General features: G+C 34.6%; 3 protein-coding genes, 2 long non-coding RNA genes and 1 pseudogene across 6 annotated transcripts; 3 read left to right on the top strand and 3 right to left on the bottom strand.

Annotated features, from left to right (window-relative positions):
* Positions 1 to 1,550: 1,550 nt before the first annotated feature.
* On the top strand, positions 1,551 to 2,151 carry LOC123223717 (calvin cycle protein CP12-2, chloroplastic-like). Its single transcript, XM_044647048.1, has one exon. It carries the CDS (start codon positions 1,630 to 1,632, stop codon positions 2,014 to 2,016), a length of 387 nt encoding a protein of 128 aa, XP_044502983.1. The 5' UTR covers positions 1,551 to 1,629; the 3' UTR covers positions 2,017 to 2,151.
* Positions 2,152 to 2,249: 98 nt separating this feature from the next.
* LOC123223716 (bZIP transcription factor 53-like) lies at positions 2,250 to 3,392 on the bottom strand. Its single transcript, XM_044647046.1, has one exon. It carries the CDS (start codon positions 2,849 to 2,851, stop codon positions 2,414 to 2,416), a length of 438 nt encoding a protein of 145 aa, XP_044502981.1. The 5' UTR covers positions 2,852 to 3,392; the 3' UTR covers positions 2,250 to 2,413.
* A 709-nt stretch (positions 3,393 to 4,101) lies between these two features.
* Positions 4,102 to 5,504, bottom strand: LOC123223718. Of its 2 annotated transcripts, none has more exons than XR_006503844.1 (2): positions 5,228 to 5,504; positions 4,102 to 4,329 (listed from the first exon to the last, which is right to left on the bottom strand). It is a non-coding gene; the product is annotated as an uncharacterized LOC123223718 (long non-coding RNA). The 2 variants fall into 2 exon arrangements; XR_006503845.1 differs by having other exon boundaries at positions 4,102 to 4,488.
* Positions 5,505 to 7,045: 1,541 nt separating this feature from the next.
* LOC123224078 (vacuolar protein sorting-associated protein 51 homolog) lies at positions 7,046 to 14,506 on the top strand. The gene is made up of 20 exons (XM_044647601.1): positions 7,046 to 7,373; positions 7,888 to 8,027; positions 8,295 to 8,349; positions 8,454 to 8,561; positions 8,903 to 9,001; positions 9,147 to 9,224; positions 9,889 to 9,966; positions 10,198 to 10,353; positions 11,016 to 11,116; positions 11,206 to 11,273; positions 11,394 to 11,467; positions 11,559 to 11,625; positions 11,877 to 11,989; positions 12,307 to 12,573; positions 12,679 to 12,795; positions 12,974 to 13,045; positions 13,149 to 13,199; positions 13,423 to 13,653; positions 13,738 to 13,914; positions 14,124 to 14,506. The coding sequence occupies exons 1-20, from the start codon at positions 7,203 to 7,205 to the stop codon at positions 14,241 to 14,243; spliced, it is 2,343 nt and encodes a 780-aa protein (XP_044503536.1). The 5' UTR covers positions 7,046 to 7,202; the 3' UTR covers positions 14,244 to 14,506.
* Positions 14,507 to 14,867: 361 nt separating this feature from the next.
* LOC123224372 lies at positions 14,868 to 21,365 on the top strand (annotated as a pseudogene).
* LOC123224373 lies at positions 20,308 to 21,703 on the bottom strand. Its single transcript, XR_006503953.1, has 3 exons — positions 21,601 to 21,703; positions 20,631 to 21,223; positions 20,308 to 20,515 (listed from the first exon to the last, which is right to left on the bottom strand). It is a non-coding gene; the product is annotated as an uncharacterized LOC123224373 (long non-coding RNA).
* Positions 21,704 to 21,954: the final 251 nt, after the last annotated feature.

Below are 21,954 nucleotides of genomic sequence, written 5' to 3' on the forward strand. Positions count from 1 at the left end.
TATTATTATTTATATATATTATATTAAATATTATAATATTTAATATATATATTTATTTATATTATTTAATATATATATATATATAAAAGAAAGGGTGCACGCACTGCGCGCGCACCCTCACACTTTGTTTATATATATTAATCAGGATGCGCGCATTGCTCACACACCACACGCACCGCACGCACCACGCACGCACCGCGCGCACTCTGCACGCACTCACGCACTCAAGTTTTCCTTTCAGCGCCTACGTATGCAGGGCTGGGAGGGTATTTTTGGAGTTATAAAAAGTTTTGGTTATAAAAATAAAACTACTATGCGTTTGCCTAAAAAGGTATAAACGGAAAAAATTTTGCTTATTTTAATTATTATCCCCTATTGTAATCTGAAGTTACAAGTTTCAAGCTCTCATTATAGTATTTCGTTATGCCTATATGAGCAAATTAATTATGATAACGAGACGAGATGGTTAATATATTGACAGTTGAACCAATATTTGAATAAACTTGAAGGGTAACCACATTTGCCATTTGTTTTTCATACAATAAAATAAATTGAGACAGTCGGACTCGGTATTACATTGGGTTGAAGAAGATCATTAACATTATTTCTGTCTGTAATTCCAGCCAATTAGGATAGTGATTCAGATTAGGCTGGCATATGCCCATGTTTTATTCTCAGCTGTCAGTAGAACATGTCAAAATTCAACGCATTGATAAAATCCTTATATTCTAGGATATAATATCACAATTTAATTTAAAGGTGCAACCGAACCAAATTAAATAGTATTTAGTTTAAGTTTAACTTATTATATAAATACAAAGATTAGGATTATCGAATTGATAAATCTTTACTTAAGCTTAAAACAAAAACAATTGACTCTTTGTTTATCTTGAGTTTGGCTAAAAAAACTATATTTAATCTCTTAATTTTTAAAATTTATATTTAGTCTTATACCTCATATTTATCAGTTATCTCTAATATTTAAAATTAAATATATTATAAGGGTGTAAATTCAAAATTTAAAACTTTTAGAAATTTATTAATACTTGAATGAATCTATGAACTAATAAGCTTATTGAGTCAATCAATGGTTGAAATCCTTAATGTCCAACTCAACCTTGGGTTTATTCAAAGTAATGCATTATTTTTTGGTAGGTTGTGGGCAAAATGAACATAGTTATTAACAAAGTAATTAGTATCCCTGACGGATGCACAATAATATTAGAGAGAAAATCGATTTGAGTTTAAATTTAATTACTAAACTAAAATTTTAATTCATATTCAATTAGTTCGAATTGGATGTGAATTCAAAATAGGAATGGAGGTGCAAAAACTACTATATATATCAAGTGAAAGTTTAATGGCTAAAGAGCCCTTTGGTTCATCTACATATTTTGCTGATGTTTTTGTCCAGCCTTTGGCACTTACCACCGTTAAATATGAAGTGCTGTTTCATTCTTTTAAAATATCTCCAACAATTCTAACGTGGAAGTCTACAATTGGTTATCAAGTGATAAGAAAAATGCGTTCATTAAGGCACCGCATCCTTCAATTATAGAGAATAAGACCATCACAGTATCTTTTATCACAACACAACACTCTGACGGAACCAGAAAACAAGAAGCAACAATGGCAGCAATAGCTGGAATTAACCTCTCAACTCCCAGAGTGATGGCAAAGATGACAGAATCCCCAAGAGCTTTGGCTGCCAAGTCACCATGGCTGAACAACCCATGGAAAAGGCCCAGTCACTTTAGATTCGGACGCATGCAATTGCAGCCGCCGAGAGCTGCCCCAGAGAGCATTTCAGAAAAGGTGGAAGAAAGCATCAAGACTGCAGAGGAAGCCTGCCAGGGTGACCCTACAAGCAGCGAGTGTGTGGCAGCTTGGGACGAGGTCGAGGAACTCAGTGCAGCCGCTAGCCATGCCAGAGACAAGAAGAAAGAATCAGACCCTTTGGAGACTTACTGTAAGGACAACCCAGAGACCGTCGAGTGCCGCACTTACGAAGATTGAAATGCATATAGTGCTATGCTTTTCTAATTTATAAGTTCTCTTAGTCATTTATGTAAAATTGGAGGTCTTCTGATATACGATACATGTTGAAAGATAATATTAGTGTTTTATTCTAAGTAATCTTTCTTATTATTACTTTTCTTGTTATTGAAATTAATCTTTGTTTAATAATTATTTGGTCTACTTCTGGCTGAGAAGAAAATCAAGAGAAAGAGAGACACAGCATTACAGAATGGATAGAAACAGAAATATAAACACAAATTATTAACAAAAACAAAGTTCCTGCAAAATGGTACTCCAAATAGAAAAGAAAACCAAACCGACTAAAATCTAAATTAACAACCACCACAAAGGAAAACACAAAAGACCTAAATCGACAAGAGAAATCCATTCGATGTTACATCTGAAACATATCATCGGACGCCATGATGGGCTGCCCAGGGCAAGGCAGCTGCCACGGTTTCATAAGAGGGTCTGGCATTTCAGGGATCTCCACATTGAGTCCACTAATCTCGCGCCATATCTGTAGCACAGAGTTCAAAGACTGCAAACGATCAGTAAGTTCCATGGCTTGAGCCCTCACCACATTGTTGGCAGATTGCAACTCCAGGTACTGTTGGCTAGTAGAAGAGATGTTTTGCCTAAGCACAGCATTGACCTTCTCCAATTGAGCTATTTCATTAGCCAAATCCTCCATCTGTTTCTGTTTTCTCATTCTCGATCGCCTAGCCGATTCTCGGTTTGATATCATTCTCTTCCTTTTCTTCTCGTCAACGTGTGCATATCGAGGGTCGCTGTCGGAGCCGGAACTTGTTTTCCTTTGAACTGAATCCATTGGTCTTCTTAGCAGTGCTTTTTGGTTAAATTAATGAGAAATCTTTGTTTATTAAAATTAATTGTTAAATTAGACAACTAAGGGTTAGAAGTAGGAAAATGGGATTGAAAGAACTAGAGATCGGAAAATTCAGTCACGAAAGATACTTTTAGAATTAATCAATGAAAACACATAAAACCAGTAAAGAAATACAACCGAAAAAGAATGAAGAAGTCGAATTCTCCACATGAGGATCAAATAACTTATAGAAAATCTAGAATCATAGGTATAGTTTAAAAGAACCCTAATATCGAATCGAATAGAAGACAAGATGTTACAAATAAAACCCTAATTTAAAACAGATCTAGGATTCAACAATAACACAAAACAATATTTTGATGAAATCAAATAAAGGAAGCGAAAGTGAGAAAGCTGAAAAGAAAAAGGAAAACTTAGCTAATGCTTCGACGACACGCTGAAACGATGAGAAACGCTACCAAATGCAAGACCAAAGAAGGTGAAGAATGAACTGGGGTGGGCTTCATATAGGGAAATTTGGTAGGTTTATATAATAAAATATTGGAATTTATTTTTAAAAATAAATGAAAGAGACAGGCATGGTGTCATCAGTTCAATTGCTGGCGTATAGAATGACGCCAGCATTAATTTCTTTCCTCCCCTTATCGAATATTATACGGCGATTCTTTTGCACAGTCCGAAATCCATGAGAGGATTTTATGCCGCAAATAAATATTCCGCATGTGATTAAATGATTTTATGTTAAAAAATCCAATCACATATACTGGTATGCACATAAGTTTTCTCTTAAAATGTTAGTTCCAGAAATGGAAAATAGTTTTTTTTTTTTCCAATAAACGACTGTGGTTTCCTGAATTAAAGCACTCTGGTGTGCAAATAGGAAAATTAATTAAATTATTCATATTTTATGGGTCAAAAAAAATTCTCATAATTTTTTTAGCTTAAACAAAAATACCCAAATTATAAAAAAGTTAAACAAAATTATCCTAAATATCCCAAATAATACCAAAACTATGATTTCTTTATTTTATATAAACCCTAACCAGATAATGCTTTCACAAACTGTCATCTGTATAGTTTATTCTTCATTAATAACTCAATATAAGCTTTAAGACATTATTTAGTGAGTCCAAATTGAATCTGCAAATGTGCCAAACTCTAACATATATAGCCCATTCACATATTATATTGGGTTTTTGTGTGACTTACAATAAACATATCTTCCTGCAATATGGAGAAAATAAGAGATCTTAATAAACTATATGATATATCAAGGAACAGAATAAGAAGTTCTGCAAATCAAATCAAGCTGGAATAGACTTTTATTGCCCACCATAATAGAATTACATATAATCATTGAGGTACAACTCTTCAAGTGGAAGAGTTAAATACACCACACTAGCATTCAACATCTCATACGCTATTACTACATCAAAACATAGCAGCACACTACTCCATTCCTATTCTCAATACAACATGAGAAAAAAAAAATTGAGCAAACCCATAAGTACTGTAACGTTAATTATAAAGATAGAGATAAAGGAGACTCAAGATAATGGAGATGAAGAAGTTTGAATTCAATCGGATCTTTGAAGCATTATTACTATTAGGAGCAGGAGCTGTTTATCAACAATGATAAATCAAATCATATCTGTCAGTGACAGAAGCTTAACAACCAAGATTATAACTGCAAAAGAATTCAACTAAAGGAGGTCCATGTAAAAGGGTATAGTATGTAAGTATTCTGGCAGGTATGCTAATGTCAATATGTTCAGTTTTGAGTTAATAACGGCGTTCAGAATCACAAAAGTAAAACATACTAAGGAGCTGCTATGAAATAGGGAAGCCAGAGATAGCAGTTGGTAAAAGTGAATAAAAAGTTAGTTTATATAGAAAGCCTTCCAAGTAAAAACAATCCACCCCCAACCACCATCACACGAATCCGTGTGGTGGGAAACCTTTGAAAAACTGCATTTTGCCCTCCACCACATAAATTCGTGTGGCAATTTCTTTGAAAAATTAACTTTGCCCTCCAACCACATGTATTCGTGTGGTCTAGAAAGTTTGAAAAATGCCCAATACCTCCCCATCTCTAACAAATCTCACCACGCGAATTTGCAAGGTCTGATTTGACCTCCTAAACCTCGTTTTTCGAATCTCATTTCATCAACAATCAACTCTACACTTATTCTAACACAAAAACCCTAAGAAAATTCATCCAAAACACCAACAAATCAAGCCATTTCATCAAATGTTTCAATTTGAACCCCTAAGCCTAAAAACACCCAAAAAGTGCATCCAATCGCCTAAATCTTTACACTAAAATGTATAAAACTTGACAACGATTAATTTGCTAACCTTTTCAGCCATTTTGATCGCTGGAAAAGTCGCGAAAATCGCCGGTGGAAGTCGAGGTAGATGGACGGCCGAATGCGTGTGGCTGGGTTTGCGAATTTCGTGTGTTTGACTTTTCCTTTTCCAACTTTCACGTTTCTTTTTCCGAAGGGCAATTTCATCATTACATAATTATTAGGTGTATTTGCATAATGGTAAGAAAATTGGATAAAGTTGTTTTGGAAACTTTATTTTTGGACATTTAATTTAATTTCCCCTGAAAGTACAACTCTAGGCCCATTTCGTGGGAACCAGCTTATAAGAAATGGTTTAACAAGGGCGACAACTGTACCTTTGATCAAAATCCCTCGTCAAATGGGATGTATAAAATCTATGTACCCACTAAATTTATAAAGTTCTATTAATCAACCCCACATAATTTTTTATCAATTTTTTGATGAAATATTATATGATTAGATATTATTTTATTTTTATTCAAAATTATTTAATTATATGATAATACATAATTTTATATTTAATTATATACTTAAATATATATATAATTTTATTATTTTAAAATTATCAAAAGCTATGAGTGATCACATAAAAAATCTCAAAAAAAAAAAATATGATAATGTATTCCATAGAATATACAATCAAGTACTTCCCATATTAATCCCTTTTAAAGATACAATATATAATTTAATTTTATAATTTAAAATACACGGCTTATAATGAGTTGGGAGTATTATTAATCTCTAAATAATTGTTTAAGTGCTATAGATAAGCACATTCGGATTAAAATTAAAGGTGGCAACAAGGTTTATAGAGGTAAAAGATCTTGATCCCTGTTTTCTATCTTATAGAGAAAATCTTTTCTTGTCTCATGTATAAAACTTTTTCCCCATTCCTGTTACACCTCCAATTCGGAGATGACATCTTTTTCTAATATGAAAAATTTAGCATTTTTCTTTCTGTCCCATAGAAAAAATTCTCTATAGTTTTCCCTTCCTATTTGATAATGAAATTTTATTTGGTGTTAAAATATATTTGTAATAATTCAAAAACTTTTAAAAATAACCTAATATATAAAATTTTAAAAATGTATAAGAGATGTAAGAAAATAAACGAATTGACGAGAAAATGAGTCGAAGAGACACTTATTCAAGTTCCCAACCGTAAAGATTTTAGTAATCTTTATTTTTTACCCGATTTTTATTAAGAAATAGCTAACCGAGAACCCAATTGTGTAAGATGAAGTGACATCTTTAATTAAAATGATAAATAAATAAATAAATGTTTTCTTAATAATAAAACTATATTAGTAAATGTCATTTTCTGATATTTATTAGTCTGAAAAGAATTGAGAGAGATTAAAAAATTTACATTTCCATAGGATAGTTTCACACGTTAATCTCATTTAATAATTTATAAAAATATCACTACAAAATTAGTTATAATGAGTTTTGGAGGATAAAAAAGTCTTTTCCTTAATCTTACAATCCAAGCATCTGTTGTTGGCACAACACGTCAACACGTGAAATTGTTTGTTTATACTTTTTTAATAGCTCACTCTAATTATACTAATGAAATTATTTACGCTAGTGTGCAATTACCATTTTATCACCGTAATTATATTTAATTACAAAAAGAAATATCCTCATTTACGAATCTTAAAAAAGTTAATCACTAAAACTGAAGTAAACTCTAAATTGCCTAACCAACTGGAGGTTAGAATAACTGCGTCAGTACAAGGTGTAAAAATTTACGGAAACAATAAAATAAGATAAGAGGCTGTCTACAACGTCGTCGTTTTCTAAATTCAGACGCTTCGTGAAATAGTGTTATGCACTGGAATTAACTTGATAATGAAGAATTCGACCACTCTATTTGCTCTTGGCAGTCTGTAACGATATAATTTCAGTTCTTCCTCTCCAGAGCACCGTATTTAGATTCAATTCATCTTCAGAGAAAGAATCTGCGGGGAATTATTGGGAATATGGGAGTGGACGATGTACCAATGGATGATAAAGCCAAGAGAATGAGAGATCTGCTATCGAGCTTTTACGCTCCAGATCCCTCTGTGTCCGCCAACGCTCCCTCCAAATCTGCACCGTTAGATGCAATCAATTCCAGCTCATTCGATGCGGATCAGTACATGAATCTCCTGGTGCGCCGTCATCTTCTCAGTTAAATCTGTGATATCTAGAGGATCTGTTAATGCTCGTGATGCATGTTTGTCTCGTTGATGGAAGTTCTTGTAGTTTTTTTTAACACAGGGTTCTTTAATATCGTTAATGGTTTTGGAAATTTCAATATATTACCAACCGGTCTGCGGAGAGGCTAATTTTGACAACCTAAGCAGTGAATTAATTGGTTTGAATGATAATAAGCAGGGGGTCGGTGGTAATGAGTTTGATAAAATTATTTATTTTTCGCAGCATCCAAATGGAACATTTTAGGGTGGTTTGGGTTTTGAGAAGCATATGATATAGTCAAGCGCATTGACTGAGAATACGTTCTGGAAAAATGTTGGTTTCGGCGTTGGGTTGTGTTAATTTGCGTGTCACAGAATGCAGTTTTCTCTGAATAAAATATATAAAGTTCAGATAAAATCGTTAGATTTGATTGCAACATTGTGTATCAGAAATTTTGATACTTTATGCATGCCTTTAACTGAGTAGGTACAAAAGTCAAGTTTGGAAGGCCTTCTGCAGAAGCATGTTGACATGGCAGCTGAGATTAAAAATCTTGACACTGACTTGCAAATGTTGGTTTATGAAAATTACAACAAGTTTATCAGTGCCACTGACACAATTAAAAGGTAGGTTTCACCGTTGTGTACTACTTGATTTTGTCTTGCCGCCACCTACAATAAGTTTATAAGCTTTGAATTTTTTGTGGGAGCTCCGGTATTTTTTCCTTTCACTTTTTATTTGATAATTGTCTTATTTTAGTGATTTGAATACTGTTGAAAGTTTTTTAATTCATATGGCAACATTTGGTAGATATCAGTCACACAGTTTAATTTTATACTTTGAGTTATATTCTTATTCTTAAATATAATATCTAAAGTTTGATTGTGCAACAGGATGAATGGTAATATAGTGGGCATGGAAACAAATATGGAACAACTACTTGAGAAGGTGTGTAAAAGATTTCTTGTTAGTGATTTTAAATCTTTGCTTTGGGTTTTGGGTTAGGCCGAAAAAGAATAATGAATAACTCATCCACTTCTTTAATCTTATAGATAAAGTCAGTGCAATCTAGAAGTGATAGGGTCAACAGTTCTCTTTTTGAAAAGAGAGAACATATAGAGAAATTACATAGTACGCGCAACCTTCTGCGGAAAGTTCAGGTATAAAATAACCATAAAACCTTATTATTATCTAAGTGTCAATCTGTCTTCTTCTTTTTTAATAATTTTATGTTTATGAAATAAAATTAGTTTCCATTCCATGTGAGGTTGTATAACTCTTCTAGCCAGGTGGTGAGAATTTACCAGTAAGAAGGACAAGTGTAAATTACAATCATACACCATACTACAGTGCTATTTGAATCATTTTTATTTTCTGACATAGCTTTCACGGCATAGTTAGTCTGGCTGCTTGAACTGAACTGAGAGCAGCTAGGTCTTTATATATGGATTGATTTTAGCCATGCATGAATTAACTGATTTATTTGTTTGGTAAAGAGCAGTTCATTTATGATCTACCAGCCAGACTTGGAAAATGTATCAAATCAGAAGCCTATGCTGATGCAGTCAGGTTCTACACCGGAGCGATGCCAATTTTTAAGGTTAGTTAATTCTTATGTATCCTTTGATGGTTTGGCGAAGCTCTGTTTTGTTTTGTTTGAATTTAATTTTTGGGGCATGGCTTTTTATATTAATGTTGTAATCTTTTTCTGAAGTTTTAAAATTTTGGTAAATTCTCCTTATTAGGTGTATGGGGATTCATCATTCCAGGACTGTAAGCGAGCATCTGAAGAAGCAGTGGCCATAATTATAAAAAATTTGCAGGTATTTTCCACAAGTGTCAGTCACAACTAAATGGGATTAGCTACCTCTAATCCTTGCTGTAATTCCGTGCTACTTAGAGCTATTTATTACATTAAGTATCTGCCATAATCCAATAACATTTACCCCTAGTATCCAATGGCTGAGTTCGACAAACATGGGTAACTGTTTTGTTTCATTAATCCAACCCGTCATCATTGTTGAAAGCAGAACTCGCCCTGGTTTGCTTGTAAGTCAAGGGATGTGTAAGTAAATTGTCTAGCATCCCTAACTTCACAGTGTAGGTTAATTAAATTCAACACATTTTTCATGATCTAAGGGGGTTATTGCATTTTTCAGTGAAAATATTGGCAATAATGTTGATGCTTCATATTTTTGATAGTACTTTTTACGTGTTTGTGAGTATTAATGTTATGAACATGGAGTAGACATGCATGTATTTATTTGTGCCCGTAGGTGCAATATAATTGGTAATGTTGAAAATTTTATTGTGAAGAAAGGAGACCTTATCATTATTATAAAAGAATTATGTGCAACTCAAGCATGCATATTTTATTTATATAAGACTAACAATTAAAAACTGCAATATAATGTGGACAAATTCAATTAGTTTTTGCAATTCAGCTGATAGAAAAATTTTGATGTCTTGTGAACTTTTTCTTTTCAGGGGAAGCTGTTCTCAGATTCTGAATCTATACAGGCACGTGCCGAAGCTGCAGTGCTTCTTAAGAAGTTGGATTTTCCGGTTTGTACTTGGATCTTCAGATTTTTTTGCTTGCTAATTGCTTTAACATTTAATTGTTAACTACAGACATAGAGAACTGGCTGACTTTGTTTTGGTAGAAAGGTTAAATCCCATATGTGATAATACTAACTTTTGGAATCTAAGATTGCTTGGAGTCTGTTATGTCTTTCAGCATGTTTGCAATATATGTATATACATATGTTTTTACCATTTCATTCTTTGTTTTGGTAGGTGGACAGCTTAAAGGTAAAACTACTTGAGAAGTTGGAACAATCTCTTGGCGATCTTCAGCTAAAGGATGAAGATATAAGCAGTTGCTTGTCAAAGTCTAATGATCCTTCTAAACTAGAAAAGAATCCCGAGTTAGTTTCTGCCACTGCTCATGAGGTAATGGGTGGCACTTTTATGGTACGCATACTTGAATATGTTATATGTGTTATTTTGAGAACTGGACTGGGGTAAAATTGATAAAGATACCCTTCCAGTCATTTAATCTTACTCTCTCAATTGATGCTTTCATCACTGTGATTGTCAATATTGTAAGAATATAATTAAATATCTGCTTCTGTAGTCTTAAAGTTGAAAGTCTGATTAAACATTAACAAATACACTTAATTGGAAAAAATTCTAGCCTAGCATTGAGGAAAATAAAAATTATTGTTTAGTTTTTGTACCTAGATATATTCACTTTCTTCATCATTGAAGTATAAGGGAAGGGGTGGAAGTAGTGCTGGGTTTCAAAAACCATGAATAATAAAATTATAGCATGCATCTCTGTATGAGCTTGTTTTTTTGGAATAATTATGTCATATCAGTTAACTAACTCTAACACTAGATCACTGTTGGGAACCAGTTGCTAAGAAATTTAAATTTTTAATGAATAGTGCAGATTTTCAATTATATAAATGCTATAAGCTCATCTTCTCTTTGCGGAGGATATTTGCTAGTTGACTTATTACTTGGCAGTTTTATATCCTTTTTCTTTCTTTACTATTTAGACAAATCTCAGGCTGAAGAACTTATTCTTGTCTTCAATTTTCTAAACTCAGGCTTCTGTTCAAGAGTTTGTGGAGGCGGTTAGAGCTTATCGAGTAATATTTCCTGACTCAGAAAAGCAGCTAATTAAACTTGCAAAAGATTTAGTTACAATGTAAGATATGCTTTTTTTCTTTCTTGGACTGGTTGTAGACTCTTTCCCAAGGGTTTGCTCATGAAAGTGGCTGCTGCTTGTTATTTTAGGAACTTTGAAACTGCTGCCAGATATGGAAAGAAACGAATACATTCAGCAGATTTATTGTGTGTTCTCCGTAAGTAGTTTTATATCTTTCCATCATATCTTATGCCTGATGATCATTTTTATTTTCTTCTCTTTTTCTGTCTTGAATTTGATGTATTGAAATGCTTCACCAAATGACTATCTCATTCAGGAATTATGTGGGGTGATGTGCTTCTGATGGATGAAGCTTTACCTGAAGCTGTTCTCTCTGAGTTTTCACTGCAGGTTTTTTTTTTTTTTTTAAAATTAGCCTAGAATGCTTATTTTCTTGTTGAAGGATGGAGTTTGATATACTGATCATTTCTACTGCTTTCAGGCTGCTCAGATTACTGTCAAACATTATGTTGCCAGCAGATTTTCTCATCTTCTACAGGATATATCAGGTTATTTTTTCTTACACAGCTCCAAAATATTTTCTTTTGAGAGTGTCAAGTCACCAGAAAATAATTTAGGTTGATGAGTTTACTGCTGGTACAGTTGATAACGGGTGATGTGAAGGAATATCAGTGGTAAATGAGAATACACAATGGGATATTGTCACAAATTTGAATAAATTGATGGTTTTTTGGAACAACTTAAATTCATCTAATTGGAAGTGGAAAGTGTTCTGAATTAATTCTGTTCAAATTGGCAGCATCCCTGAACAAAAATGTTGGACAAAAGGAGGGAGTGGAGGAATATTCTTTGCAGGCTGCTCTTGAGGGTAGCAAAAAGGCAGTGCTTCAAGGCAGCATGGATGTCTTACTGGTAATATATAGTCTGTCATGGTAACTGCTTGTTTATGCATTCAAGAATCATAGAAAGCTTCACATCTACACATGCTACATCAACATAAGATAGACCTTAGTTCACCTTATTCCTCCCTCTCTACTCCCTCATATTTTATATTTATCAATTAAATATTACTTTACACTTTCCTCTTCTTTTTTCATTTTGATTTTTAGGTTTTCAATAATATAAGACCTTCCTATTTCCATCACTTTCAGCACACTAATATGTGATATAAATACATGTGTACATATTTGTCTAGTTTTTGTGTGTCTTATTCTATTTGTTTGCTCCAGGACTTCCGCCAGCTTCTTGATGAAGACTTAGGACTACTTGTTAAATTAAAAGACTTGATTATTGATTGGGTTCAAGAAGGATTTCAAGATTTCTTCAGGGCACTTGATGATCAATTCCTCTTGCTTTCAGGAAGAAACAATTCTTCTGGTCAAGTTCATGGTTTGATGGAGGGAACACAGGGTGACAAAGTTCGTGCTGGGCTTGTCTTGGTTCTGGCTCAGCTTTCGGTCTTCATTGAGCAAACTGCCATCCCAAGAATCACCGAGGCAAGGAGTTACCTGATAGTTTTATGCCAATCTTTCTCCAGAAGTGTAAAGTAACTCAGTTGCTCCCTCTTTACACTGTCTTGTTTTCATGTTCTAATTTTTCAGGAGATAGCTACTGCATTCTCTGGTGGTGGTGCTAGAGCCTATGAAAATGGGCCTGCCTTTGTCCCTGGGGAACTTTGTCGTATTTTTGGCTCTGCTGGTGAAAAGCTTCTGCATCACGTATGAATCTGAGTTTATGAGTTTATATAAGTGGATTTGAAAATGTGTCACTCTGAATAATATATGCCCATCTTTTAAAAGAATGGAATCTTCGGCTTTTAAATTAGATGTGAGGTTTTTCATTTTATTATCAGCTTCGGATCCTTCTTAAACATAGTCAAACTCCTGATTGTTTCAGTACATAAATATGAGGAACCACAGGATATCAGTTCTCCTCAGGAAAAGATTTACCACACCAAATTGGGTGAAGGTTAGTGCTGCAGATAACTTTCTAGCATGCATTTTGAAGGTTCCATTAAGAAAATAGTTTGATTTTGAGCTTCCTGATTTTAATGAATTATATGTTTCTGCAGCACAAGGAGCCCAGAGAAGTTCATATGTTTGTTGATTTATTTCTTCAAGAGGTCAGTGAATTATCCATGTTTTGATATATGCAAGGTTATTGCTTTTGATTTCAAAAAAGAAATTCGAGAGAATCATTTGGATGCTAGTTTTAACTAATTAATATGCCTGCATACTAAAGTTAATTGTAAATTTTAGTTGTGTTTTTTACGGACATGTAACTATTTATTAATTGAATAGAATGGGAAATGAAACTAATGCTCCATCTAAATTTTCCTTCTTTAGTTGGGAGCAATAGAAAGTGAAGTAAAGCAAATTCTGCCGCCAGGGTCAATCCGTCGGCATCATCGCACTGACAGTAATGGAAGCACCACTTCATCCCGCAGCAATCCATTAAGAGAGGATAAGTTGAGTCGAACAAATACCCAAAGGGCCAGGAGCCAGCTTTTGGAAACCCATCTAGCAAAATTGTTCAAGCAAAAAGTTGAAATTTTCACCAAAGTTGAATATACGCAGGTGTGAGACTATGAATATTCAAATTGATGTCTGAAAACCTGATATATTGAAGCTAGATAACTGGAGTTTGGGCATAAATTGCAGGAGTCAGTTATAACAGCTACAGTAAAACTCAGCCTAAAAAGTTTACAAGAATTTGTCCGACTCCAGACTTTTAACCGAAGTGGATTTCAACAAATCCAATTGGATATTCAATACCTTAGGACTCCTGTACGTAATGCTGTTGAAGATGAAGCTGCCATTGACTTTTTGCTCGATGAGGTAATAGGAAAATTTTACTGCTTGATTTTAAACTTCTATTTCCTGTAACTTTATGTTGGAGTCAACTTTTTTCGTTTTTTCTCGAGTTGGAGAATGTTTATTTAGGTGGAAATCATGTTTGCATTGTGATGAAAGCTTTGTAATGCTGTTAGGCCAATAAGGTGAGAGGAGGCAGAAAAAATTGATCTGGGGTTTATTTGTTTGTGCAGGTGATTGTTGCTGCTTCAGAACGTTGTCTTGACCCAATTCCTCTGGAGCCTCCCATCTTGGATAAACTTATACAAGCAAAATTGGCAAAAACAACGGAAAAGAATCCAGTTTCTCTATAAAATTTGGAAATTAAATCAGTTAAAATGGCAATACCTATGGTTGGCTTTTAAGGGTTTGAATGTCTTTCTTGAGGAATGATTTGAGTCCATAAACACCCTTTACCTTGGACATAGTCACGAGTGGTCAAATTGGTGAGATGATCTGATGAATTTGAAAAATGGACTATAATGTTTCCCGTGTTTTTGTAACCTTTGAAAGCTTTTATGCTTCTTTGTTTATGTTGTTGTTTTTTTGGCATAATGAGAATGAGAATGTTACATCAGTTTGCCATTGATTGAGCAATACTATAAGTGCTCAATTTTGAGTATTCAATTAGATATTTAAATGAAATATTATTATGTGATTAATAAATTTTTATCTTTATTTTATAATTATTTAATTATATAATAATATATTATTTAAATATTTGATTGGATATTCAAAATTGAGTATACCTTTTGTCTAGAGCCCTCATAAGAGGTTGATTCTAAAATTCATGCGGTAATTTGAGGATTATTTACAAGGTTTGACCCCACACATATATTACTCCAACATTTTATTGATACGAACATCCACAATTTGAACCATGGAGTCCAGCTTTCTTGGGGATTGACAATTGAAAGATATAATTAGATGGTTCATAATTTTTATATTTTTATATTTTTTGAATGAGAAAATAGTTAGTATTTTTGACTAAATCCACTAACTGTTTCTTCAAATTGTTTTTTCTACCCATTCGCTAAATACAATTACTTAACCAAAAACCTTTGTTTGGGGGTCTCGGCGGTCTTTCTCAAATTGCAGGGGCAAAAGGTTCTCAGTCAAACCCTAGGGGTCAACGAAATTATGTCTTGCTTTTCCCGCCAATCCTTTGTTCCCCTTTGTTTGGCGCCAATTCCCCTGTGCTCCTTAATCCTCTTCTTTACCTCTCTTCCATTCTGCTAGGGTTCACCATGAAAAACCTCGACGTCGACGAAGATAAAGGTATTTTCCTCCTCCTCTTTCTACTTCTTTGATCTGTTGATTTAATTCTTCATCTCTTGTTTTTTTCCCCACAGTTCTGGCGAAGGACTTCCTTTCCAATTTCGCTGACGCAAATGGCGAAGCCAAATACATTAACATTATTGTCAGTCACTTTTATTCTTACAACTCTTGCTCTCTCTCTTTTCTTGTTATGCAGTAGTACGAATTCAAAATACCTAGATCTGAGAAAATGTAAACCACTTTTTTAAATCTCCTTTTTTGGGCACGTTGGTACAGATTTGCTCACTTTCGAGACTGTAGATATACAAAAATAGCGTAGAGTTTTTTAATCTGTTAAACTGAATAATAATACGCTTTTTTGTCTTTTATGCAGCAAGAAGTAGCAAATCGTAAAATCCGGTCAGTTCAGATCGATCTTGAAGACCTGTTTAACGTAATTTTCTCTCTCTTTACCTTTTTATTATTAATGTGACTTTAAAATTATTTTCTTTCAATTGGCTGTAAAAGCTAATTTTAGAACCGTAATTCTTGTTCCGGTTGAACTTCTTGCTGCTTCAGTATAAGGATTTGGATGAAGAGTTGTTCAGAAGAGTTACTGAGAACACCCGCCGCTATATTGGAATTTTTGCTGAGGCAATTGATGAGTTGATGCCAGAGCCTACTGAGGCATTTCCAGATGATGATCATGATATACTGATGACACAGAGGTCTGAGGATGGAACTGATAATATGGATGGTTCAGATCCACTTCAGAAGATGCCTCCAGTTATTAAACGATATTAGTAAGATGCCTTCCTAAACATATTCTACTGCAATAAAGTTATCTTTGTAATCATGTTTTACTGATTTATACTGAGGCCCACTATTTCCAAACACTTAATTGGCTGTTACTCTGGTACATAGCGAGGTGTCTGTTTATTATAGTTTGAGTATAACTTTACTCTATTGATTTTATACTTACACGAACAACATTTTAATGGCAAGAATCTTGTTAGAACTTTTAGCATACAGTTATTAAATATTTTGTGTTAATCAGTTGTAATGCAATGTGATATATAGGTGTTTAACCATGGAGAACTTCTCTGCTTTTATCAGAATATATTTCAGATAGTTAATTATTAAGTCTTTGAAATTTGAATATTTGGTTGTCTCATGCTTTGCCATTCTTAATACAGTGAGGTTTTTGTTAGAGCGCCCTCAAAGGGGCGGCCATTTACTATTAGGGAGGTCAAGGCTTCATACATTGGCCAACTTGTGAGGATATCAGGCATTATAACTCGTTGTTTGGATGTTAAGCCACTCATGCAGGTAGCAGTATATACATGTGAAGATTGTGGCTTTGAAATCTACCAGGTAACTGAGTATATGTCCTCTAATCTGCCTAATTGAGTCTCACTAGGCTGTATATGATTTGTCTTTTCTTCTGCACTAAGTTGTTTGTCATTCAATATCTGTCAAATAGGAAGTAAAAGCCCGCAGTTTCATGCCCTTGTTTGAGTGCCCATCCAAACGCTGTCAAACAAATAAGACAAAGGGGAACCTGATCCTTCAACTCAGAGCATCAAAGTTTCAGGAGGTTATTCCTTTAACATAGTTTCAATTTTAGAATGGCTTAACAAGCAAGGATATTTTGAGCATGTCATGTAATATTATATTATAATTTGCATGTTAAGATTCAGGAGTTGGCTGAACATGTTCCTAAAGGTCACATTCCTCGGACAATGACTATTCATTTAAGAGGAGAACTCATGAGAAAGGTTAGTGGTTGTTTTTTATTTCTAGAGAACTTTTGGAAGCCAGCTCTTGTATTTCATTTATATGTAGGAGGAGCACTTAACTCTCAATAGCAGTGTTAATAGGCATAATTTATTTTTTAAAACCAATCCAGCTATTGTCTGATGTGTATATAAAACTTTGGATAAATCCATAAACTCAATTTTGGTAAATATTGGGTGTAACAGAATTAATTGACTCTCTGCCCTTATAAATCTGTATCAGCTAATAGAGAAATGGAAAAAGAATGTTTTTGTGTGAGTTGTAGTGAATTGCTGAGTTATGTGAATAATTGCCACTTGCAACTGGTTCTTACAGTGCATATTCTTTGTTTCGAAAATTGCATTCTTGCAGTTAATTCATCATGTTGTCCCTACCAAGTTTGTAAGTCTTCATCTGAGGTTTTACCATTATGTTTTTACGTGTTCATAGGTAGCTCCAGGTGATGTTGTTGACTTATCGTGCTGGCTTAGTTGCAGATACATACTTGGAGGCCATGTCTGTTACTCATTTCAAGAAAAAATATGAGGAGTAAGCCACTTCCAGTACTTAATTACTCTAGTGTGCATTTGCATGCATTATAATATCATTTATTGTTTTTACATATGATGAACAGTCTGAGAAAAGATGCTTATCACATGAATTAAATTTGACATGCACATTATCATTGTGGTAAATTATCTAGTGAGAAGGTGATTTTTGGTTTGTCAGTTGGGGATTATTAAAGTAAAGAATACTTCAGTTGATGTGCTAAATTGTACTGCAGGTATGAACTCAAAGGAGACGAGGAAGAACAGACTGTTTGTTTAGCTGAGGATGGCGATATCTACAATAAGTTGGCACGGTCTTTGGCTCCAGAAATTTATGGACATGAAGATATTAAAAAAGCTCTACTTCTTCTCCTTGTGGGTTTTCCTCACTGGAAGTTGAAGGATGGGATGAAGGTAGATGTAATCCAGTGATTTGAGTTTCCTCAGAATTTGTAGTTTTTTGCAAAATGCTAGAGTATGTGTATATTTTTTATCCTTTCTGAGCAGAGGTGCTAGTTGTGGTTGTAAGAGATATAAAGTAGGTATATTCTTCATTAATTGGAATTGTAAGGCAGATTAGTGGCTATATATGTGTATGTGATTTTTTTCTCTTCCTGATGAGCTGCTAATGAAATCTTATGTCATCGCTACCAATTTCAGATTAGGAGGGACTTACATATATGTTTGATGGGGGATCCTGGTGTTGCCAAAAGTCAGCTTCTCAAGCACATTACAAATGTACAACTGGCCAGGGAAGCAGTGGGGTTGGTCTAACTGCTGCTGTTCAGAAAGCCCCTGTGACAAATGAAATGGTCCTGGAAGGAGGGGCATTGGTAAGTCTTGTGCTCTTTTTGATGTGCTATTTTGTGTGGTATGACATGGAAAAATATGGATACTGTATGGTTAATTGCATGAAGTTACAGACAATCAAGTGGTTTGCCACATTTAAGCTATTCAGAAGGTTCCTTGTTTTGTTAATCTTTCTAATTCTGAATCAGTTCTAGTGGTTTCAATCCAGAAATCAATTGAATAAATGAAAAATATAAAATGTCTGGGATCCCTATTACTCAACGCCTTATCTATGATTTGATTCACTGGCTTTGTATTGGTTTCTAGATTATAATCATTGCCATCACAAAATTTTGAGGTCCTTAATTTAGTTGTGTTTTATGGAATTTTTGGGTGTAATTGAAAGCTATTGACTCTATTACAGGTGCTAGCAGATATGGGTATTTGTGCCATTGATGAGTTTGACAAGATGGATGAATCTGTACATGAAGTTATGGAGCAGCAGACTGTTAGCATTGCAAAGGCTGGAATCACCACATCTTTGAATGCAAGAGCTGCTGTTCTTGCTGCTGCTAATCCAGCATGGTACATATCTTACTTGCAGTGGTTATTTTTAATTACTTGACCCCAACTTCATATTATTTCTGTGGTTCATATATATGGGTTTTTCATGCTGCAAACAGAGGTGCCTTTAACAAACTACTCTATATACAAATTTAAAATATTAATTTTGGGATTCATAATTTTGTTGAAGGGGAAGATATGATCTACGGAGAACTCCAGCTGAAAATATCAATCTCCCTCCAGCCCTTCTATCAAGGTTTGATCTTCTTTGGCTGATTCTGGATCGAGCAGATATGGATAGTGATCTTGAAATGGCTAGGCATGTGGCCTATGTGCATCAGAATAAAGAATCACCTGCTTTTGGGTTTACTCCACTTGAACCATCTATCCTCCGGTAAGTATCATAATTGCTTTTTAGATGAAAGTGTTAGTACCAATTTGCTTCTGAATCTAACTGATGTATAGTGTTATTAGTTTCAAGAAGACTTCGGGATAGGCACTTTTCAACTAATTAACTTATCTGATCACAGATGTTGAAAGATACTTTAGCATTGAAGAATTGATTTCTCTGAATTTGGCTGGGTTAAAAAGCAGGCACTAATATCAGTTATTTCTCATTATCGGTTTTCCAGAATATGGATTCTGCTGTAATCTTTCATGTTTTTATTTTTTGTTCTGTAGTGCATATATTTCTGCTGCAAGAAGATTGTCACCTTGTGTTCCAAGGGAACTGGAGGAGTATATTGCTGCTGCTTATTCCAGCATTCGGCAGGAAGAAGCTAAGTCAAATACCCCTCATTCATATACAACTGTCAGAACTCTACTGAGCATCCTCCGGATATCAGCTGTAAGTCCCCATATAATTTGTTGTAGTTGTAGTAATTTGTAATTTTTGGGTTTATATTATTTTGTCTAAATGGAAGCAGTTGGGTCCTTAAATTTGGTCCAGAAAGGGGCACTATACGTTCATAATGTCTGGATGTTTCTTGTATGCACCCTCAAATCCTTTTTTTAGGTGGGGAGGGAATTGGACATTCAGTCTGAAAGTTTTGTGTAGAAACTGATTTCAGCTGTGTTGTTGAAACAAAGTTTATTCTCCTAGTGAGATATAGATAGAGATTTGCATTAATAGTTGTAGCAGTAGATGTCGGTATATGGCATATTTAATTATTGACTTACATCAAAGCTCTTGATATTGTTTTCTTTTGTTACAGGCACTAGCAAGACTTCGATTCTCAGAAACTGTTGCTCAAAGTGACGTGGATGAGGCACTTAGGTTAATGCAGATGTCAAAATTCTCTTTGTATTCTGATGACCGTCAGAGATCTGGTCTGGATGCCATCTCTGATATCTATTCAATTTTGCGAGATGAGGCAACACGGAGAAATAAGTTAGATTTGAGTTATGCCCATGCACTCAACTGGATTTCAAGAAAGGTATATACTCAAATTGAGAGTAGCATTTATTGATTGTTTATCTAGTAGTGTCTAAAATTCGAGGATCAATGCTGTATATGGAGTTTCTCTTGTTTAGCCTGGTGTCCCAATTTGGCCTTGCATTTAACAGAAAGAGAGGATTATCATTGCCATTCTAGGTTGTCAGAAGTGCTTCATTTACCGAGGGATGATGAGCTCAGTCTGAAACCGTTGGCCCTAAAAGAGAAAAATTATCCCCTTATTAGGAAATTGCTTCATCTGCATTCCAGGCCTATGGCATGTACATTTTCTATGTCAGAATATATGGCTATATCAAAGAGATTGTTATTACCAAGACATGATGGTGTTCAGTTTATAAGAGAAAAATTATTCCCTGATTAGGAAATAGCTTCATCTGCATGACAGGGCCTTCAGCATGTGCATTTTCTGCAATCTATTGTGGCACGGATGTCAGAATATATGGCTGTAGCAAAGAGATTGTTATCGCCTAGACATGATGATATTCAGCATATTTGACATATGATTTGATTAAAAAAAAAAAACAACTCAAATAGTCTGAAATCAAGTGATGCAGTGTTTACTACTGTCTTCCAATCGCGTCTAGACAGATGTTTCTTTTAATATTTAAGCCATATGCATTCTTCTTTTTCCAAATAGTTTTTGGAGGACTTTCCCTTCACAGTTGTAATGTTTGTTGTGTCCTAGATTAATTCTGAATGCTTGAGATGTTTGGTTATTCACAGGGATACAGTGAAGCACAGTTGAAAGAATGCCTGGAGGAATATGCAGCTCTAAACGTGTGGCAGATACATCCCCATACATTTGATATCCGGTTTATTGATGCTTGATATGCCCTTCTAAATCATTTGGAGGTCAAAGAATTGCAGAATTCAGTTGCTAGAGCTGTTTGTATCGAATTGAGATCTGAAGTTGGGAAGTAAATTCAAGAATTATTAGAGTTGGTTAGAATTGTAGAAGTCAGTTGCTAGAGAGCTGTTTGGGTTGTAATACCATCATAAAAAGAATCATGGGTAATCAATTCAATCATGGTATCTAATTATAGTCATCATTGCATTGCAAGTCCCAGAATCATGGGCAAATCTTACAATTCAAATCCAAAACTCACTGGTAAATTATGATTGTTCAATGAAGAAATTGAAGCACAGTTTTAATTAGCAACGCTTCTTGTACAGTACGGAATGAAGAGGGGTGTGACAAAGCAAATGGAACTTGACAATGAGAACAATGGTAACTACAATAAAAAGAAGAATGAAACAGACGAGACAAGGGCAGAGCGCTACCGTGAGACCGCCACACTTCCCCTCTTCTAGGTCGTACTGCTCGTCATCTTTGTCTCTGATCGTGAGAGAGTTGCTCGGGGGTCGAATAGAGTTGGCCATAAGGGTTTGAAGAAGTTGAAAACTGTAACTAAAAATCAATGCAACGTAAGTAAAATCGAAACTCTACGGGGTTTACTTAAAGTGAAATTCATTAACAAGGAGTCTCCAACTAGAAATTGGAAGGAAAGCAATCCAGATCGATCGGTTTGTTTGTGGGTTTAGTTGGATATGACTACCGAACTGAGAATGGTAGAAGGAACCAGAGCCAGTGTGAGAGTGATCTCTGACCAAAGGTAGCAGTAGGTAGTTGGGTTA

Source organism: Mangifera indica, chromosome 8 (assembly GCF_011075055.1).
Source record: "Mangifera indica cultivar Alphonso chromosome 8, CATAS_Mindica_2.1, whole genome shotgun sequence".
NCBI classification, from domain to species: domain Eukaryota; kingdom Viridiplantae; phylum Streptophyta; class Magnoliopsida; order Sapindales; family Anacardiaceae; genus Mangifera; species Mangifera indica.

Excerpts from the sequence above, each read along its gene's own strand:
- LOC123223717 (XM_044647048.1), top strand. The coding sequence starts at position 1,630 with ATGGCAGCAATAGCTGGAATTAACCTCTCAACTCCCAGAGTGATGGCA.
- LOC123223716 (XM_044647046.1), bottom strand. The coding sequence starts at position 2,851 with ATGGATTCAGTTCAAAGGAAAACAAGTTCCGGCTCCGACAGCGACCCT.
- LOC123224078 (XM_044647601.1), top strand. The coding sequence starts at position 7,203 with ATGGGAGTGGACGATGTACCAATGGATGATAAAGCCAAGAGAATGAGA. Across the intron at positions 8,350-8,453 it reads TGGAACAACTACTTGAGAAG|ATAAAGTCAGTGCAATCTAG; the intron begins GTGTGTAAAAGA and ends TTAATCTTATAG. Across the intron at positions 9,967-10,197 it reads TTAAGAAGTTGGATTTTCCG|GTGGACAGCTTAAAGGTAAA; the intron begins GTTTGTACTTGG and ends TTGTTTTGGTAG.